At 39.0% G+C, this 20,088-nt stretch overlaps 1 protein-coding gene across 1 annotated transcript in view; it reads left to right on the plus strand.

The window, feature by feature from the left end:
• The window catches only part of RYR2 (ryanodine receptor 2), a 787,527-nt gene that overhangs the window by 515,872 nt on the left and 251,567 nt on the right, over window positions 1-20,088 (plus strand). Inside the window, exon 30 of the mRNA XM_037737814.1 lies at window positions 19,663-19,871. Within this exon, the coding sequence (XP_037593742.1) occupies window positions 19,663-19,871 (209 nt within the window). The remainder of the gene's footprint in view (window positions 1-19,662; window positions 19,872-20,088) is intronic.

The raw sequence follows: 20,088 nt of genomic DNA on the forward strand, positions 1-20,088 counted from the left end.
CACTGTCCTATCCTTGTGTAGATTACAGATTACCTGCCAGGGGAGGTCGACACTTGTATAGTTTCTGTTCGGTGGCTAAGTTCAAAGACAGGAATGCTCGTGCTGCTGCCTGTGAGGCCCTGAGATGACCTTTGAGCAGAGTTGTACAGATGGAGGGTGTGGCTGCAGCGAGGAAGGCATTTACTCTTCAGAGACGCACTCCCAGTTTGATGGCCACTGGTTGCACAGAGCTGTTTACATTTAAGTTAGTTGAATTTTTTTTTTTTTCTTTTTTTGAGATGGAGTTTTGCTCTTTTTGCCTGGGCTGGAGTGCATTTGTACAATCTCAGCTCACTGCAACCTCCGCCTCCCGGATTCAAATGATTCTCCTGCCTCAGCCTCCTGAGTAGCTGGGATTCCAGGTGCCTGCCAGCACGCCTGTCTAATTTTTGTATTTTTAGTAGAGATGGGGTTTCACCATGTTGACCAGGCTGGTCTCCATCTCCTGACCTCGTGATCCACCCACCTTGGCCTCCCAAAGTTCTGGGATTACAGGTGTGAGCCACCACGCCCAGCCTAAATTTTAAAAAGTTAAGAAGTGAGTTTCTTAGTCACACTGGTCACCATTGGAGGGCTCAATTCCCACAGGTGGCTAGGGCTGCCCCTACTGGACAATGCAGATAGAGAATACTGCCCTCATCCCAGAAAGTTCTCTTGGATAGTGTTCCTCTGGAGCACATAAGCAAGACAATATTTGATGAAAATTATTTAATTATCTTATTTCAGCCAGGTGTGGTGATTCACACCTGTCATCCCAGCACTTTAGGAGGCTAAAGTGGGAGCATAGCTGAGCCCAGCAGTTTGCGACCAGCCTGGGTAACATAGCAAGACTCTGTTTCTACAAAAATTTAAAAATTAGCCAGGTGTGGTGGCATGTTCCTGCAGCTCCCGTTACTCAGGTGGCTGAGGAGGGAGAATTGCTTGAGCCCAGGGAAGTCAAGGACAGCAGTGAGCTGTGATTGTGCCACTGTACTCCAGCCTGGGTGGCAGAGTAAGACCTTGTCTCAAAATAATAATCTTATTTCAAAAACAAGCTGAGCACTTCTTTTCAAAATGTTTTTTTGAATATATTGGTTATATATTTGCATATGTGTTTGCATATAAAAATGTCAATATATTTGCATACATATCGTCTTGGATTTTAAGATATATACCTCAACCACTATTTCTAATAGTCTATATAAATTTGTCACTGATCTTCAAAATGTTAGCCAGTTCATTACTTGTATTAAGTTTTATATTAATTCCTTTCGCTAGCTTGTGACTAGCTATGAACATTATTTCCCTAACACAGATTTGCAGAATGAATAATTTTACATTTGTATAACTCAATTACTATTCTTAAAAATTTTAATTTTTACTTTTTGGAGATACATAGTCTAATGTGTATGAAGTACATGAGATGTTTGGCTGCAGGGATGCGATGCATAATAATCACATCATGGAAAATGGGGTATCCATCCCCTCAAGCATTTTTCTTTTGTGTTACAAACAATCCAGTTATACTCCTAGCTATTTTTAAATGTATGATTGAATTATTATTGACTATAGCCATTCTGTTGTGCTATCAAATATTAGGTCATATTCATTTTTTCTAACTATTTTTTATATCCTTAATATCTATTTTGAACACATATATCTGGGTGGTTAAATTAGCACTCCAACCCTCCCCTACTTGCCTCCCTTTCTCTGATATTATTTTTAGGGATGTCAGAGTATTAAGGGAAAGGGGAGAGGAAGGATTTTTATTGGTGTTATCTATCTGTCTACACTGACTGCTACTACGGGTGTCACCTAGGTTTCATTTTTTTAACTGGTTTTATTTAAAAAATACTTATCTGCTATGCTTCCTTTCTTTGGACGTTAAAAAAATTTAAATGCTTGTGTGCGTTCTGTTTATATGGTATGTGGTTCACATAATACACGTAGATTTGCTGAATGGTCAGCCGTATTATTTAAGCACGTAGGAAATGTTAATGGTACCACACAGTTGCATAGACCAATCACCATTGCAATAACGAGATAGGCTCGGAAGTGTGTCAGAGCAGCACATAGTTTTGAACAACTTTGTCTTTTGACTTTGTACTTCATAGAGTTTTTAAAATTTAAAAACGGACTTGAACTTTATATCGGTATCTCTATCATAGCGTTAATATAGGATTTTGATGAATTGTTTGAATTTTGTAGTTCACGTTGCTGGGCTTTTAGTAGAAGTTTTGGGAAGACCTGCCTTTTGGTCTTCAAGGCAGGGTATAAGCTTTATGTAACAATGATCATTTAGTAGTAACTTTGTAGGGGTCTCTAATAAATCTAAATTTTCTGCCATAGAAAGGACTTCAGAGTTTATCCATACCTATGATTTTTCAGTGCTTTTTGGTACTGGAATATCTCTTCCCCATCCCTCTTCTTCCATGTTAACTTTATATAGCTTCCTTTAAAAAGCTCCTTAATTTACCTGTCACTACTGAGAGCTAGCTTTGAAATAGCTAGGGCTCAAAGGATCCAGTTTGAAAAACGATTAATTTAGGGTTCTCTAGCACAGAAGCATACTGCGGCTGCTGAAGCACTAAAGTTGATTTATAAGTGGTCTGTTTTAATTTTTTCTTACGCTTAGCCTGTCTTTATGTCTGTGTGATGTTTGATTCAGCATTTTAAACTCTCTCTATAATTTCTTCTTATTGCTACAGGGGAAGCTCAGTTGTCTATACATTGACTATTAAAGTATATGGTAAGATGCATAAATGTAGAAAATATTATCCATGGAGATACACACACACACACACACACACACACACACAGATCCATACGTATGTGTATGTGTTGTATGCATACACATACACGCAGACACATACTATTAGATCCCTGTCTGGTCAGCTTAGTAGACAACATGGCCAAATATATTTTGACCTTCCTATCTTTTGCATAATTTATACGACTGAAATGGTATCCTGACCAGTATAAATTGTTTCTATATAATATCAAAAAGAAAACCACAGACATTGTTGAAAGACTGATATGGCCATCCGTTGAAATCCAGGTGAAGCTATGGCCATCTAGCTCTGGAAGAGGATAGGGTTGTTCCATACAGATGCTGCGAGGAACGACCCTATCCTCTTTTAGAACTAGATGGTGGATCGTGTGGTCAGGAGATTGAGACCATCCTGGCTAATACAGTGAGACCCCATCTCTACTAAAAATACAAAAAAGTCGCCTGGTGTGGTGGTGGGCGCCTTGTAGTCACAGCTACTCGGGAGGCTGAGAATCGCTTGAACCCAGGAGGCAGAGGTTGCAGTGAACTGAGCTTGTGCCACTGCACTCCAGCCTGGGTGACAGAGCGAGACTCCGTCTCAAAACAAACAAACAAACAACAACAACAACAAAAAAAAGATGCTGCTAGGGCTTTTCTAAGGGTCTTCAGACCTCTTGGTCAAATAGGGACTCTAGCATCCTTCAGGAAACTCATCTGTTAGCTGGATGAAAACCGAGTGACAGAAGCTCTGGTCTCTGGTAGAAGGAGCAAGACTCTCATTCCCTCAGCTCCTCCTCAAAATCACACTCACATGGTCAAGGTCAAGAGCACTGTTGAGCTAGAGTGAAATTCCACTGCAGTTTCAGGGTTTAAAGGCTACATTGTCAACGTGGCAGATCCTCTGTTAGGAGTCTCCCTTCTCTTTGGCTTTTTGTAAATCTCTTCAGAGTATCTTTGAGGAAGGCAAAAGGATTTCTTGAATCATCACTTTTAAAAGACCTCTCTGACTGTAATGTCAACACGGGAATAGTGCAGGGTTTGTGTTGAAGCAGTTTTTCATAAGCTTAACTTTTTCCGTGAATTCTTGTCTCTTCTCACCATTGGGCTGATAAACATTCAAAATCAGGATTGGGGAGGTCCAGGAAAAGAAGTTGCGGTGTTCACTCTGGTGGGCAGAGTCCTAAGATTGCTCCTAGGAATCTTTCCCTGTGGTGTACACACCGTCTTATAAAACCCTCTCCTCTTGACTGTCAGCAGAACTTGTGACTATGATGGGTTATCACTCATGATTAGGTCACTACATCAGTTTACTTTGAGTTAATCAAATAGAAATTATACAGGTGGTCCTGACCTAACCTGACAAGCCCTCAGGGATTGGCCCCTTCCTGAAGTCAGAGATACAAAATATGAGATAAAATTTCCTGCTGGACTTGAGGAAGCAAACTGCTGTGGTATGGAGAGAGCAACCTGCAGCTGCTTCTGAAAACTCAAAACAGCCCCACGTTGATAGCTGGCAAAAAAACACAAAACAAGGAAACTCAGCTCTACAGCCCAAGGAACCAAAATACATCAACAACCAGGGAGCTTGGAAGCTGACTCCAACCCTCAGATGAGAATGTAGCCCATGCCACCTTTTTAATTTCATCCTTGTGAAATCCTGAGCAGAGAACCCAGCCCTACCATTCCTGGACCTCTGACCCGCAGAACTCTGAGATAATAAATGAGTGTTGCTTTAAAAGCTTGTGGTGGTTTGTTCCATAGCAATAGAATACTAATATATTGATCAAGGGGCTTTCTTAGGTTCAACCGAACCCTCAGACTCACAAGACTATCAAAGACTACCATGACACAGTCTGTTTAGCGAGAGAACAGGAATCGTGGCTTGCCAGCAGGGCAGCCCCAAGGATTCCTCTTCCAACAGGAGTGTTTTTAGATGTATGTATAATTCTCCAAGTTCATATGCAGTTAACTGATCAGGAGGCATTTTTATTATAAGCCATGCTGCATAATAACTTAGTTGACATTTACACTTTTACCCACAGAGGTATAGTAGCCAATGAAGTTATGATACTCCTCCATACCAAGAACCCAGGAGGAGCTCTACTGGCACATCCATGGTCTAATGCATTTTACCAAAACCAGAGATTATTCCACATCATGTTTTCAGACTAAAGCTTTTTATATTAAAGCAATGATTTTAATATGGAGCATCCCTTTATGTACACATTCCTCAAGAGTCTAGTGGAGGTGATCCTCATCACATTAGTGGGGAGACAAGAACAGGGATAGTAAAGGTCTGAGATCTCTCTTCTTCCCCCACCCCCAGCATACATATATAAATTTCCATCTATCTTACCACATAGTTATTTTCAGTACTTTAACAGCCGGAGTATGTATGTCTGAGCTGACTGAATAGCAATAAGAAGGAATTATGAAGATGGCAAAACATGCCATATCACGGCACAGACACAAAGACGGTCTAGTTATATGAGAAATTAAATTACAGAGAACTTATAAAACTTTTCAGTACTTCAGCAACCACAGAATATTCCTGTGCTAAAATCTTTTTCTAAATTGTTTCCCAAACTTGTAATATGACAAGAAAAAGAAATTGGAGCTGGTAAGAATTTGAGTAAAAGGAACAAATTTATCATTATTTGAAAACAATGTAAGTATTTACAGAGAAAACCCTAAAGAATCTACACACATTACTAGAAACAATTGGAGTGTTCTGTAAGGTAGAATTTCTATTCTAGCAGCAGTCAAGAAAAGTAAATTAAAGATACCATTTATAGTAACATCAGAGACTAACAATAGCTAGGTATTACTCTAATAGAGGGTATAAAATACCTTTACTGAGAAAATTAGTAAAACTTATTGAGAGATGGTTGACTTTATTAAGAGACTTATCACCAAATAAAAAGAGGTGGATTGTGTTCATGGAGAAGACAATCGCCTGAGGATATTCATTCTTTCAAAAGTGATCTGTAGCTTCAATACTGTCGATCATACTTTTCAAATAAAAATCCCAAGTGTTTTTATGGGAGTTGATATGATGATTCTAAAATGTATATAGAAGTGTAAAGGACTAAAATATCTTCTGTCTAAAAGCAGTGAGGGGATGCATGTCCTGCCAAATATGTGATTCACCTGCCTTGGCCTCCCAGAGTGCTGGGATTTATCGTGAATCTATAGCCATTAAAATTGAGTGGTATTGTTGTAGGGATAGACAAATCGACCAGTGGCATAAAGTAGAAATGTCAGAAACATACCAGCACGTGAAGGGAAGCTTAGAACATGACAAGGTAGTGTGTCAGCATGTTGGGGAAGGGAGGCCTGTGACAAAAGGGGATTTGTATGGAAAATATGAGATGGTTCACTTCCTCACACCATATATGATAACAAACACGAAATGGCCTTTAGTGTCAAAAACAAAACTTTGAAACCACTGGTGGATAAAACAGACAAATTTAAGAACATTAATTTAAAAAAAAACTTAAAGGAAGCAGAAAAAGAATCATCTGTTAATGGAGAGATGCTATTCACAATGTGTAAAACTGAAAAAAAAAAGGTTAGTGCTAAGAAAATACAATTTCTGACATCAAAATGATGAAAAGGCATGAACAGGTATTTCATAGAAGCAGCAACTCAGAGGGATAATAAACATATGAGGAGATGTTCATTATTATTGATCAGGGAAATTCAAATTCTCAATTAAATGCTATTTTACATCCATTCTGTTAGCATACATTTATAAAAACCTGGCAGTACTCAGTATTGGAGAGCAGTGTATCCGTAGGACCTCTTTACATTGCTCTTAGGAGTGCAAATTGGTCTCTCCACTTTGGAAAACAGTGTGACAGTGTCTCTGAGAATGGAATATTCACATACCCATGACCCAGAAGCTCTGCTCCAGTTTTTTTAGCTACACTAATGTGTCTCCACAGCAGGAGACATGTACAAGAAGGGTTATAGGAGCAGTATTCAGAATTGCCAAAACCAGGAAACAACAGAAAGCACACAGAATGAAGGAATAACTTGGGAACTACATATGAATATGTTACCTTATATAGGAAATGAGGTTTTGTTGATATGATTAAGATAAGGATCTTAAATGAGGAGATTAATCTGGATTATCCAGGGAGCCAATGTCATCACAAGAAAGCCAGAGAGAGAGAGAGAGACAGAGAGAGAGAGTGTCTGTGTGTGTGTCTGTATGTGTCAGAGAGAGAGAGAGAGAGAGAGAGAGAGATCTGGGAGTCAGGGAAAGCCAGAAGTGGATTCTCTGCAGAGCCTCCAGAAGGAACTCAGCCCTGTAGACACCTTGATTTTAGCCAATGAGATCCATTTTGGACTTGTGGCTTTCAGAAGTATAAGACATTAGCAACAGGAAGCAACACAATAACATGTAGCATGTGCTATTTTTATAAAAGCTATAAACAATTTAAATGTAAAAATATATTTTTAATATACGTATCAAGTAAAATAAGAGAATGTTGATTTCAGGATATAGGGTGATGATTTCCTCAGGTGAAGGGAGACAGAGAAATGGGAAGGTCAGGATCACATAGATGTAGGTTACTATTAAGGTTCTAATTTTTCTGATGAGCGATATGTTGGTAGATACTTAAAGTATTTTTAAAAGGACCAACTAACTAAATAAAAATATGTGATGATGAAAGTGTGTCGTGAACAAAAGGTTATCAGTAATCCATGGTCCACTTCTGTTCATTTTGAAATTCTTTATTTTTTGAGACAGAGTTTCACTCTGTCACCAGGGCTGGAGTGCAGTGGCACAATCTCAGCTCACTGCAACCTTTGCCTCCCGGGTTCAAGACATTTTCCTGCCTCAACCTCCCAAGTAACTTGGATTACAGATGCATGCCACCACATCTCGCTGATTGTTTTATTTTTAGTAAAGACGAGGTTTCACCATGTTGGCCAGGCTGATCTTGAACTCCTGACCTCAGGTGATCCACCTGCCTTAGCCTCCCAAAGTGCTGGGATTACAGGTGTGAGCCACCACACCTGGCCTGAAATTTTTAAAGAAGAAACAGGAGCATGTCTGTAGAGCTTTTGGGACTGATCTAGTAAGAGAAGGAGAAATTAATGATAAAGGTTTGAGTATGAGAGGAGATAATTACTAGAGTTCCTAATAAGGTAAAAGGAGTTGGATGAAATGAGATAATTTTTTTCATTTTAGCACAAAAAAAATATGGCTCAGGTACAGGTCATAGTAGTGTCCTTTCTTTAATGAGCAGGGGGTCTTGTGTGTGTAGGGGAACTCCCCAAGCAAAATGAACGGATTTGAATGAATGAGTTTTCAGTATTTCTTCGTCTTCCCAAACTCCCTAGTGCTTGACTGCTTCATATCCTACATAGTACTTTGGTGCCTCCCTTTGCTTGCTTTCTCTGGAAGCCTATTTTCAAAGGGAAGTCTCCCTTTCATCTTCCAACATAAGCCTACACAAGAGAATCCCTTTCAAAAGATTTCTGAACCAGCATTGACGCAATGCCCCTTTTGGAGGTGTTATTTTTTGGAGACTTATTTCGCAATGCCTCTTTTGGAAGTATTTTTGGAGGCTCATTAAAGTCTCTCACCCATTCTGCAGTTTTGATTAGGTAGTGGGAGTAGGGACATGTTCTCTCCCTCAGTGTCTCTTCTTGCCTGCATCTTTGGGATAAGTCTGTGATCCTTGGGAACGGAAGAGTCCTGCAGTGAATAGCTTAAGATGTTCCTGTCCACATGGAGAAATGGGCCCTTCCTTGATGACCTCTTGGGTTGGGTTTATCTATTCTTGTACTTTAGTACCATTAGAATGGTAACATCTTAAGGGCGGAGAATCAGATAGGAGCCTAGAGAAAAAAACAAACAACAACAACAACAACAACAAAAAAACATACAAAAACAACCAAGGGCAACCAATGGCTTTTATTCTAAGTCTCTGGAGAAACAGAAGCTAATTTTGTGATTCATTCATGATCTAGCCCAGCTCACCAATTTATAAAATCAGAACTTGACTCCCAAATAAATTGTACTTTTCTTTGCCGTGTGCTCTCTTCCTTGCCAAGTGAGGATAATTTACTTCTTTTTATTTTTATTTTATTTTATTTTATTCTATTTTTGAGAGGGAGTTTCATTCTTGTTGCCTAGGCTGGAGTGCAGTGGTGCAATTTTGGTTCATTGCAACCTCCACCTCCTAGTTCAAGCAGTTGTCCTGCCTCAGCCTCCTGAGTAGCTGGAATTACAGGCATGTGTCATTACACCTGGTTAATTTTGTATTTTTTAATAGAGATAGGGTTTCACCATTTTGATCAGGCTGGTGTCAAACTCCTGACCTCAGATGATCCACCTGCCTCAGCCTCCCAAAGTGTTGGGATTACAGGCGTTAGCCACTGCGCCTGGGGATAATTTATTTCTTAAGGCATACTCATAAGGCAAATTTCCATAGGTCAAAGAGCTATTATTAACTTAAATAGGAAAAAAAATCAATTATTGAGCACCTATATTAAACCTCATTTGTATTAAAATTATACTAAATCTCCCTAAAATAAAGTCAGTAACTAGTTAAGATGTCATACTCTAACCTGAACGTATTCCCTTCTTCACTTGTTCTTCAGTTTGATTGTTAACCTGTTTTACCAAAGCCTTTTCTTAACTATCACGTAGTGTAACCTCCAGATTCCCTTACAGAATATATCATGCCCAATATGTACATAATTCAAACTTCAGTGTAAGAAAAGCAAAACAAAACCAGCAACAGTAAAGTTTGGAATAAACAATAAAGATGAAGGAACATCAGTGAAAAACACGCAGATGATCTCCTATTTACCCAGCATTATTGACAGCATAGGGAAAACCATGTGTAGAATCTTCTTGATATGAAGCTTGTGCTTATCTGCTGAAAGATCTCAGGTGCTATGGGCTAATTCTTACTACTGTGAGAATGACTACTCATTTCACTCTGCTGCTGCTTGGCTTCTCCAGAGCCATATGAAATCCCAACAATTTTTTTGTTGTTTGTTTTTTTAGATAGTGTTTCGCTCTAGCTGCCCATGCTTGAGTGCAATGGCACGATCTCGGCTCACTTCAACCTCTGCCTCCCAGGTTCAAGGGATTCTCCTGTCTCAGCCTCCCAAGTAGCTGGGATTGCAGGTGCCCACCACCACACCCAACTAATTTTTGTATTTTTAGTAGAGATGGGGTTTTACCATATTGGCCAGGATGGTCTTGAACTCCTAATCTCAGATGATCCAATTACCTTGGCCTCCCAAAGTGCTAAGATTATAGGCATGAGCCACTGCGCATGGCCTCAACTATGCTTTTAAAAAAAGAAATGCTTTGAGGGGTAATGAAATGAATTTCCATATAAAGTAGAATTCAAATTCTTCTAATGAGGGGTTATTTCAGCATTCCTTGGGGCTCCACACACATGGCTTTGGTGGAGATGTGTCTGCTAGCAGGTAAAGCATTGGGAATACAAACCATGTCTCCATTCCACTTGTGATGGACTGAGTTGCATAGCTCTAACCCTCAATGGGCCTGTATTTAAAGATAGGGCCTTTAAAGAGGTAATTAAGGCTAAATGAGGTAATGGTGTGAGGCATAATCCAGCATGACTGGTGCCCTCATAAGAAGAGGAAGAGACCCCAGGGTTGCCTGTGGTCAGAGGAAAGGCCATGTGAGGATACAGCCAGAAGACTGCCATCTACACACCATGGAGAGGGACCTCAGGAGAAACCAAGCCTGCTGACACCTTGGTCTTGGCCTTCCAGCCTCCAGACTGTGTGATCACACATTTGTGTGGTTCAAGTCACTCAGTCTGTGGTCATTTCTTATGGCAGCCTGAGCTGACCAATACGTTACCCTTTCTGCTCTTGTATCCCCTACTAAGCTAGTACTATTCTTAATTTATTCTTATGGGAAGAGCCTCACATTATCAGTAGTTTGAAGAGCTAATCATATCCTTAATTAAAAATAAGTAAGAAAGTCACTTAAAATCTTGACATATAGTGTACAGTAAAAGAATGGTTATTTATGCCTGGAGATTATCCGCATTCTACAACATCTGCTGTGAATACATATTTTGTGTTGTCTATTTCAAGCATCTCACCTTTTCTGCAAATAAAGATCATCTCAGAGGCCTCAAGTTCTGTACCCATGGTGGTTATAATCAAATCGAGAAACAATGCTTTTGAGTCTGTATTTGCCACCTGAAAGGACAGTGAGTAAAATTGAATTCCTGGTCCTCTTAGAACTAGTGGAATTCCTTTCCATGGAAGAAAACCAGAATATTTTTGTAATTAAAATAATTGTATAGCTGTAGGCAGAAAAGAAAATGAAAAAGAGAGAGGCAGGGATAACTTTCCATTATTGATTTTATCATGCTGCTGTTTTAGAAAAAAAGAAGGAAGCCAGGATCTAGAACTGCCAGTTTGTACCTACAGTATGCTTTGTATTCTCAGTTGAAATATTGCAGCAGTTAGATTATTTGATGGAAATGTGTGGCTTATCCAGAAGACCGGCTTTCAACATGGCATGAATTAAGGTTAGTAGGTCTGCACCACCCCCAAACCCACCTGCCTGACTCCACCATCACACCTGAAGTTCCTGTCACCAGCGTCCTCTGTGCAACCTGCTATCATGATACAGACCGGGGAGAGTGACTTCTTATTGGGAATCTCCCTAATAAAAAATCAGTACTTGTCAGAGAAAGGAAGAAATCAGGACTGTGAGGCTGACTGAGAGGAATCCAAGTACAACCCGGTTCTGAAATGATTCTTGTGTGGCCTTGGGCAAATAGCCTGTTTGCATTTCCTTAAAATAAAAGCACTAATTAGAGATGATCTCTTCTTGACTAGTTCAGTTCTGAAGATTCCAGAAATCAAAGGTAAATGTTTTTGTTTTTATTTTATTCTCAATTTTGGCTTTTTATTTTTTTATTTTTTGAGATGGAGCTCTTGGCGCCTAGGCTGGAGTGCAGTGGCACGATCTTCGTTCACTGCAACTAGCCTCCGCCCCCTGGGTTCAAGCGATTCTCCTGCCTCAGCCTCCTGAGTAGCTAGGATTACAGCATGTACACCATGCCCAGCTATGTTTTTGTATTTTAGTAGACATGGGGTTTCATCATGTTGTCCAGGCTGGTCTTGAACTCCTGACCTCAAGTGATCCGCCCACCTTGGCCTCCCAAAATGTTGGGATTACAGATGTTAGCCCCATACCCGGCCAGCATTCTTTTTTTAAAAAAAATAATTTTAACCTTTTTTTTTTAGATTCAGGGGATATACGTTCAGGTTTGTTTCCTGGGTGCATAGCCTGATGCTGAGCTTTGTGGTACAATTGATCCTATCACCCAAATGCTGAATATAGCACCCAACAGTTTTGTAGCCCTTGTCCCCCACCACAGTACTCCCCAGCTTCTATTGTTGCCATCTTTATGTCCATGAGTACCCAGTGTTTAGCTCTCACTTATAAGTGAGAATATACAGCGTTTGGCTTTCTGTTCCTGGGTGCTAGGATATGGCCTCCAGCTGCAACCATGTAGCTGCAGAGGTCATGATTTCATTTTTTATAGGCTGCATAGTATTTCATGATGTATATGTAACACATTTTCATTATCTAGTTCACTGTTGATGAGCACCTAGGTTGATTCTATGTTTTGGTATTGTGACTAGTGCTGGGATGAAACATATGAGGGCATGTTTCCTTTTTTGGTAGAACGATCTATTTTCTTTTGGATATATATCCAGTAATGGGATTGCTGGGTTGAACGGTAGTTCTGTTTTAAGTTTTTTGAGAAATCTTTAAAACGCTTTTTGCAGCGATCCAACTAATTTACATTGTCACCAACAGTGTGTAAGCATTCCTTTTCTCCACAGCCTCATCAGCATCTGTTCTTCTTAAATTTTTAATAATAGCCATTCTGACTGTGTGAGATGGTGTCTCATTGTGGTTTTGATTTGCTTTTCTCTGATGATTAGCAATGTGGAACATTTTTTCAGGTTTGTTGGCTGCTTGTGTGTCTTCGTTTGAAAAGTATCTGTTCATGTTTTTTGCCCATTTTTAAAATGCAGATGATTTGTTTTTTACTTGTTATTTAATTCCTTATAGTTTCTGGATATTGGCCTTTGTCAGAAACATAGTTTGCAAATACTTTCTCTCATTTCGTAGATTGTCCTTCTCAGCATTCTTGATTCAAATTCTATCATCTATTTAACTACCTATAGAAACTTAGATGCTTTAACATCTTAGTTGTTTCCTCATCTGAAAACATGGTATTAACATTAAATAATATAGGGAAAGCTGCTTATGTATTATAAGGCACATAGTAGGCCACAAGCAGCTAGCCGTTACCTTTTCTTCTGATCAAAAAATGTGAATGTACATCTTAGTATAATATTGGTCATTTTTACCTGCTTTTTGGCCATTTGGTTTGAGTTACATATTTGATACATGGATTCCTAACTGCATTTCAGAAATGTTAAAAATGTGAAATCATTTATTAGGAAAAGCTGGTACACTTGTGATCTGCTTTATCTTTCTTTTATTGAAACCCCAACCAGAGATTTCATGCCTGTATTTCGCCCCTACATCCTTGGGACTGCCAGCTCCTTGGCTGGACTTGCATGCTCATCGCAACCCCCTTCTGCTCTGGAGCAGGGAGGCTCATCATCACAGAAAGTTAAAATTTGCTGAAGCCATCTGTCTTTTGTTGGAGGAAGCAGCTTAGCCATAAGTTGTAGCTACTGTTTTAACAGATTTGCAAATAAGGTGGGTCTGGCTTAGGTCCGAGTAACTGACTGGGCTCATGTGCACTAATTTAAGATCCACTGCCAGAGTGAAAGTTTCCCTTAGATATCAGGCTCTGTCATTTGCAGGGTGTCAATTAAGGTAACTGGATAGAAGATCAAGAACACAAAGGACAGGAAGGTAGGACCCATATTTCACATATGTTGGGGGAGAGGCATGATTTTGTGGAAAACTGTTTTATTGTGCCGAAATATTAGTGTGTGTTCTGCCTATCTCATGCTAATAAAAAATCGAACCCTAGTTATCATGTTTTGCTATGGAGTGATGATTAAGAGTGATGTCATCTATCAACCCGTCTTGTTCAATTTATGCCAAACATTCAGTCTTAATAGCATTTATCATTTCCTGGCACTGTATGATATATATGGTAGTATACAATGGTAACTAGTTTTTTATTTGTCTGTTATCTGTCTTTTGCACTCAACATTGTGCTCCAGAAAGCCAGGGGCTATTTTTGGTCTTGTTCACAGCTATGTTCCCAGTGTGTAGAACAGTTCTTGGCACGTGGTAGGTGTTCATTAAATATTTGCTGAATGGAGGCACCTGATACTCTATGAAGACAATGCAGAACAGTAACTTAGAGAAGGGGTTGGCAAACTAAGGCCCAAAGGCCAAATCCAGCTCACCACCTGCTTTTGGTGTGTGTGTGACACATGGTCTCGCTCTATCACCTAGTCTGGAGTGGCATGATGTGATCACAGCTCACTGCAGTCTTCAACTTCTGGGCTCAAGTGATTCATCTCAGCTTGTGGAGTAGCTGGGACCACAGGCACATGCCACCATGCCCAACTAATTTTTAAACTTTTTAAATGGCACTTTGAAGAACAAAGCTAACTCCTAAGCAGTGTGCCAAGGGTCAACCTAATTTGTTATTTTTTTTTTTGTAGTATCAGGGTCTCACCATGTTGCCCAGGCTGGTCTCAAACTCCTGGGCTCAAGTGAGCCTCCTGCCTCAGCCTCTCAGATACAGATACAGGCATGAACCACTGCCTTGGCCCTGCTCTTTTAAATAAAGTTTTATTGGAACACAGCCATACTTTTTTGTTTACATACTGTCTATGGCTGCTTTTGCACTATAGCTCAGAGTTGAGTAGTTGCAACAGGGACCATATGATCCACGAAACCTAAAATGTCTGCTCTCTAGTCATTTACAGAGTGTGCTGAGCCCTGGGTTAAAGCATGGGCCTTGGGATCCACCAGATTTGGATTTACTGTCTGGTCGCTCGGTAGCTGTGAGGGCAAGTGATTTAAGCTAAGATTTTGGTTGCCTCATGTGGAAGATGGTACTAACGACTTTTATCTCATTGAATAGCTGCAAGGGTTCACCAAGATGAAATATCAGGAAACATTAACTACTAATGTGGGGCCATGTGTGTTGGGAATTTCGTTTATTGGCGACCTCTTCATTGTGCAGGATACTTTGCTGTGTACTGAACAGATGGAGGTTATGGAGGCCTGGCCTTTTCTCTGTGTGGCAGCTGAACAGCGCCTGTAGTTTTTCTACACTCTGTCTGCATTGATCCCGTTGCCACGTCGTTGTTTCTGCTGTATATAGGACAATTTTTAAAAGTAAAGGTAGTTTCTAGGAATATTGGTTGTTTTGTCATAACAGATTATTAAAACTATAATCTCAGAAGTCAGAATAAGATGCCGGGCGCAATGGCTCACGTCTGTAATCCCAGCACCCTGGGAGGCCGAGCTGGGCAGATCACGAGGTCAGGAGTTTGAGACCAGTCTGACCAACATGGTGAAACCCCGTCTCTACTAAAAAAAATAATAATAATAAATAAATAAATACACCGGGAGTGTTAGCGCATGTCTGTAATCCCAGCTACTCAGGAGGCTGAGGCAGGAGATTCGCTTGAACCCAGGAGGCAGAGGTTGCAGCGAGCCAAGAGTGTGCCATTGCACTCCAGCCTAGGTGACAGAGTGAGATTCTGTCTCAAAAAAGAAAGAAAGAAAAAAGACTATGATTTGATTTTTACTGTTAAGTTCTGCTTCACTTAAAATGAGAAGAAAAATATGCTAGTTTCTACTTGTGGATGTACTTGCATAAATACATTCCTTTAGAGGTGACCAGAACAATAAAGCAATAAATGGAAATACCATCTACCAGTACAATGGCTATAAACTAATGAAAAAATGACATGTATTCAAAAGTAATATATTGTTTTTGAATATTTGGAAAATACACAGGAATATAATGAAAGTGATTAAAAATTACAAATATTCCCACTACACAGAGAAAAAATTGACTTTTAATGTATCTCTCCCACTTAAAGAACTGAGATGATATTGTAAAAATAATTTTCCATCACGCCTTTTTAAACTTAATATTATAAATTTTGTCCAAAGGCACAAAAATATTTTGAACATTTTTTTAAACCAACTTTTTATTTTGAGAAATATCTGCCCTGCAGAAAAGTGCAAAAAGTAGTATAGTAACACCTGAATATTCTTTCCCTGGGATCGCTAATTATTTTTATTTTGCCATATGAATTTTTTCTCTCTCTACAAGTTCATTTTGGTGAACCCTAAAGATGATTTTTAAGGGCTACATGTATTTAATCCTATGTATGTATCATAGTTAATCATTTTCTTCTCAGGAATAGATTAATTTCTTCTTTTACCTTTTTTTTTTCTATTTAAAATGTACTTCACTGAGCGTCCATGCTTAGTATACATATAAAATCTAACTTTAAAACTATAGCCCTAAGGGGTAAGTGTTACAGAAGATAGGACTACAGCTTAGAGAATTTAAGTAACCTGCCAAAGATCAAATAGCTAATAAGTGGCAGAGCTAAGACTTGAATCCTCGTTTATTGGACTTAGAACTCTGTGTTTTTAATCACTTCATAGTACTCTCTGTCTGCCGTCTTCTTAGATGTTAACTCTTCTACAAAACCTTCCCAGCTCCAGTCTCTTCACACTTCCTTTACTCCTAGTGCACTGTCTACTTAGATGGCTAGTAGGCTATTTCAGTATAGCTTCTTCTTTTTTTTTTTTTTGAGATGGAGCTTTTCTCTGTCTCCCAGGCTGGAGTGCAGTGGTGCGATCTCAGCTCACTGCAACCTTCACCTCCCAGATTCAAGCAATTCTCCTGCCTAAGCCTCCCAAGTAGCTGGGATTATAGGTGCCCACTACTATGCCTGGCCAATTTTTATATTTTTTAGTAGAAAGAGGTTTTACCATGTTGTCCAGGCCTGGCCTCAAGTGATCCACCTGCCTCAGTCTCTCCAAGTGCTGGGATTACAGGCGTGAGCCACCACACCTGGCCAATATTACTTCTTTACTTGTCTTTCTCTGTCATTAGACCATGAGCACGTTTTGCCTTGGATCTGTGTTAGTCATCTTTCACTCCTGCTTTCTGACATATGGTAGTTGCTTAGTAAATATTTATCAAATAAATAAGTGAATGGTTGAAAGCTTCTTAATGCATATTACCAAATTGCTCTACAGAAATCTTGTACTAGTTTAATTTAACTAGGATGATTTCTGTTACTGAACTCACCACCTACCAACATTGTGTGTTAGGTCTCAAACAGCGTGCTGTTTGGGCCATTTTATGTTCTCATCACTCCTACAAATTTCTTTATGAGAAAGATGTGGGTTTGTCCCATATTATTAAATGAAATTTTGAAAATGAAAGCTATTGTTTTCTTCATAAAATACATATACATTGAAGAAAATTTGTTAAATTGGGAGCCATAGCTAACAAAAGTGCCAAAAATTCCACTATTCCGACGCTAATTTTTAAATTAAAAAACCTACTGATATTTTCCTATCTAAAAATAAACCATATGTTATTTTTATTTCTTTAATAATTACTTGGACTATTTTTCTATGCATTAATGAGCCTTTGAAAACTAAAATTTCAAAGGCTGAGTAATGTTCATCTCACAAAAAAAGTATATTTATTATCAGAACATAGCTATGGGGAACAGTTTAGGACATAAATATTTGTGCATATTACTAGTCACTTAATATTTTAAATGAAAGTATTTCAAATATGCAGAAAAGTTCAGGTATTAGTAAAACAAATACCCAAAAGTCTACTATACAGATATTTACAGCTATCTAATAACTTTACGTGCAGGCTAGGAACTCGTTCTACAAATAAAGTGATTAGAAAGAAATGGATGTTTACCATTTGAGACGTTTCTATCTTGGTATCTCCTGGTTTATGTTAAATGGATGCTAGATTTGCTAATTTGTGCTCATGCAGTTCAAGCTGCCCAAGATCTGTTGTGTTTATGCAGTCCTTTTTCTTTGGTTTCTTTGGGGACACTCGTTTAAAATAACTTCTTTTTGACTATTGCTTTAAGAGCTGGCACAGCTGCAGATACAGCTGCAATTTTTTTTAGTTTTAACTAGAAACTCATCATTTGCACTTCCTTGAACACAGCTGGATATGTTCTTTTTTCCTGGTTGGTGGCAATGTTAGACAGCTATTCATTTGACTATATGTTGATGCATACAAACTGGGTGAAACCATTATGAATTATTGGATGTGATTTTTATCATCTTATGCTATTTTGGGGGTTATATATTGCTTTTACTGCCACTAATTTCGACAAGAGAAAAGTATATAAATCGTAATGACAAAGATAACTACAATTCTTGTCAAAATTGTTGGCTTATTCTTTGTATCTGTTGCTTTTATGCTCTACAAATTAGAGGATCTAATTTGTAGTCTGTATTCCAATACTGGCGTTTTTTAATGTGCTGCCTACTTGAACGTACATGTAAAACATTATAAAAAGAAATGAAGGCCAGGTGCCGTGGCTCACACCTGTAATCCCAGAACTTCGGGACCAAAGCAGGAAGATCATCTGAGGTCAAGAGTTCGAGACCAACTTGGCCAACATGCTGAAACCCAGTCTCTACTAAAAATACAAAAATTAGCTGGACGCAGTGGTGCACACCTGTTGTCTCAACTATTTGGGAGGCTGAGGCTAGAGAATCACTTAAACATGGGAGGCAGAGGTTGCAGTGAGCCAAGATGACAACACTGCCCTCCAGCCTGCATGACAGAGCAAGCCTCCATATAAAAACCAAAAGAAAGAAATGAGGAGTACATAAGCACCCACCCCTGAAGAATATCGTCTCATCCCTTGCCAAAAAAAAAAAAAAAAAAATCTCATCTCCTTTCCAAAACATATCGTCTCATTGTCTTGCCAATCAATTCCAAAGAACTCAAAGAAACAATTAACAAAGTTAGTATAGTTTTCCCTTTTTGTTCAATAGAGGAAAGATTTGCTAACTCTAACACACAGGAGAACAGCTTATGAAATATTTTATTGGTTTTTGGTGTATTGATCGTTGCTGTTTCATATAAATATAAAATTATATATAAGATTTGTGCAGTATATATATATATATATATATATTATTTGTGCATGTCTCATTCATGCGTAAGTACATGCTTCAACATTAAACGTGTATTTTTTCACCATGCTTAGATCCAGTTTACTCAAGGAAAAAAAAAGCCAGAATTTTCTTCAAAGATCAAAAGCAGCTATCAGTGGTTGGAGAACTTAAATTTTTGCCTCCAATTCTTTTTGTTTTCTTGAGCTATGTATGGAGAAATATATAGCTCAGACTGTGTCTGGTGTTTGTATGTATGAAGCTCTTTAACCAGAAGGAAGAACAAGGCAAATGAAACACATCCCTTGGTACTTAGTTCGTTCTTTCTCACTTTCCCCTTAAGAGAGAGTGACACGCACTGTTGAGCAAGGAGACTGCAGGGCGGGGATCTCTAGAATCTGGGAGGACCCAGGGCTACATAGCAGTTACTTCATCTTACATAGTCAAGTCTGGGATGAGAGAAGGGGTTTAATCTAGGGCCCACAGCTGGTAAATTATAATGTCAAGATCAGATCCTGGTTTTTCTCACCCTTACAGGTAATATTTAATGTCAGTGTTCCCTTTATCACACTTTTCTTCACCCTAGGGTGACAGCGCTCACAAACTTCAGTCCTAGAACAATGTTTGATAATTCCGTGCTAACAGGATCATATACTAATGGTACTGAAGTGTTTGATTTTTTTTTTTTTCTTCCCAGGATTCATACCTGTGTGTAGCCTCGGAGTGGCTCAAGTGGGCAGGATGAACTTTGGAAAGGATGTCAGCACCTTGAAATATTTCACCATCTGTGGCTTACAAGAGGGCTATGAACCATTTGCCGTTAATACAAACAGGGATATTACCATGTGGCTGAGCAAGAGGCTTCCTCAGTTTCTCCAAGTACCATCAAACCATGAGCATATAGAGGTTTGCTTTCCCTTTAAAAATCAGGCCATTTCTAAAAAGCAGGAAAAGAATATCCTTATACATAGGAGTTTCCGCTTAGACAATTATTGTGACTTACTTAAAATGGTGACCTTGATGTATTACCTAGTAGTGGAATCTAAGCAAAGATGGTACTTTATAGTAGCCATCAGTGGTGGGAAACTTTAACATTTTTGCTTTCAGTTCTTTTCTTGAGCTA

This window comes from Cebus imitator, unplaced genomic scaffold, assembly GCF_001604975.1.
Source record: "Cebus imitator isolate Cc_AM_T3 unplaced genomic scaffold, Cebus_imitator-1.0 Scaffold42, whole genome shotgun sequence".
NCBI lineage: Eukaryota > Metazoa > Chordata > Mammalia > Primates > Cebidae > Cebus > Cebus imitator.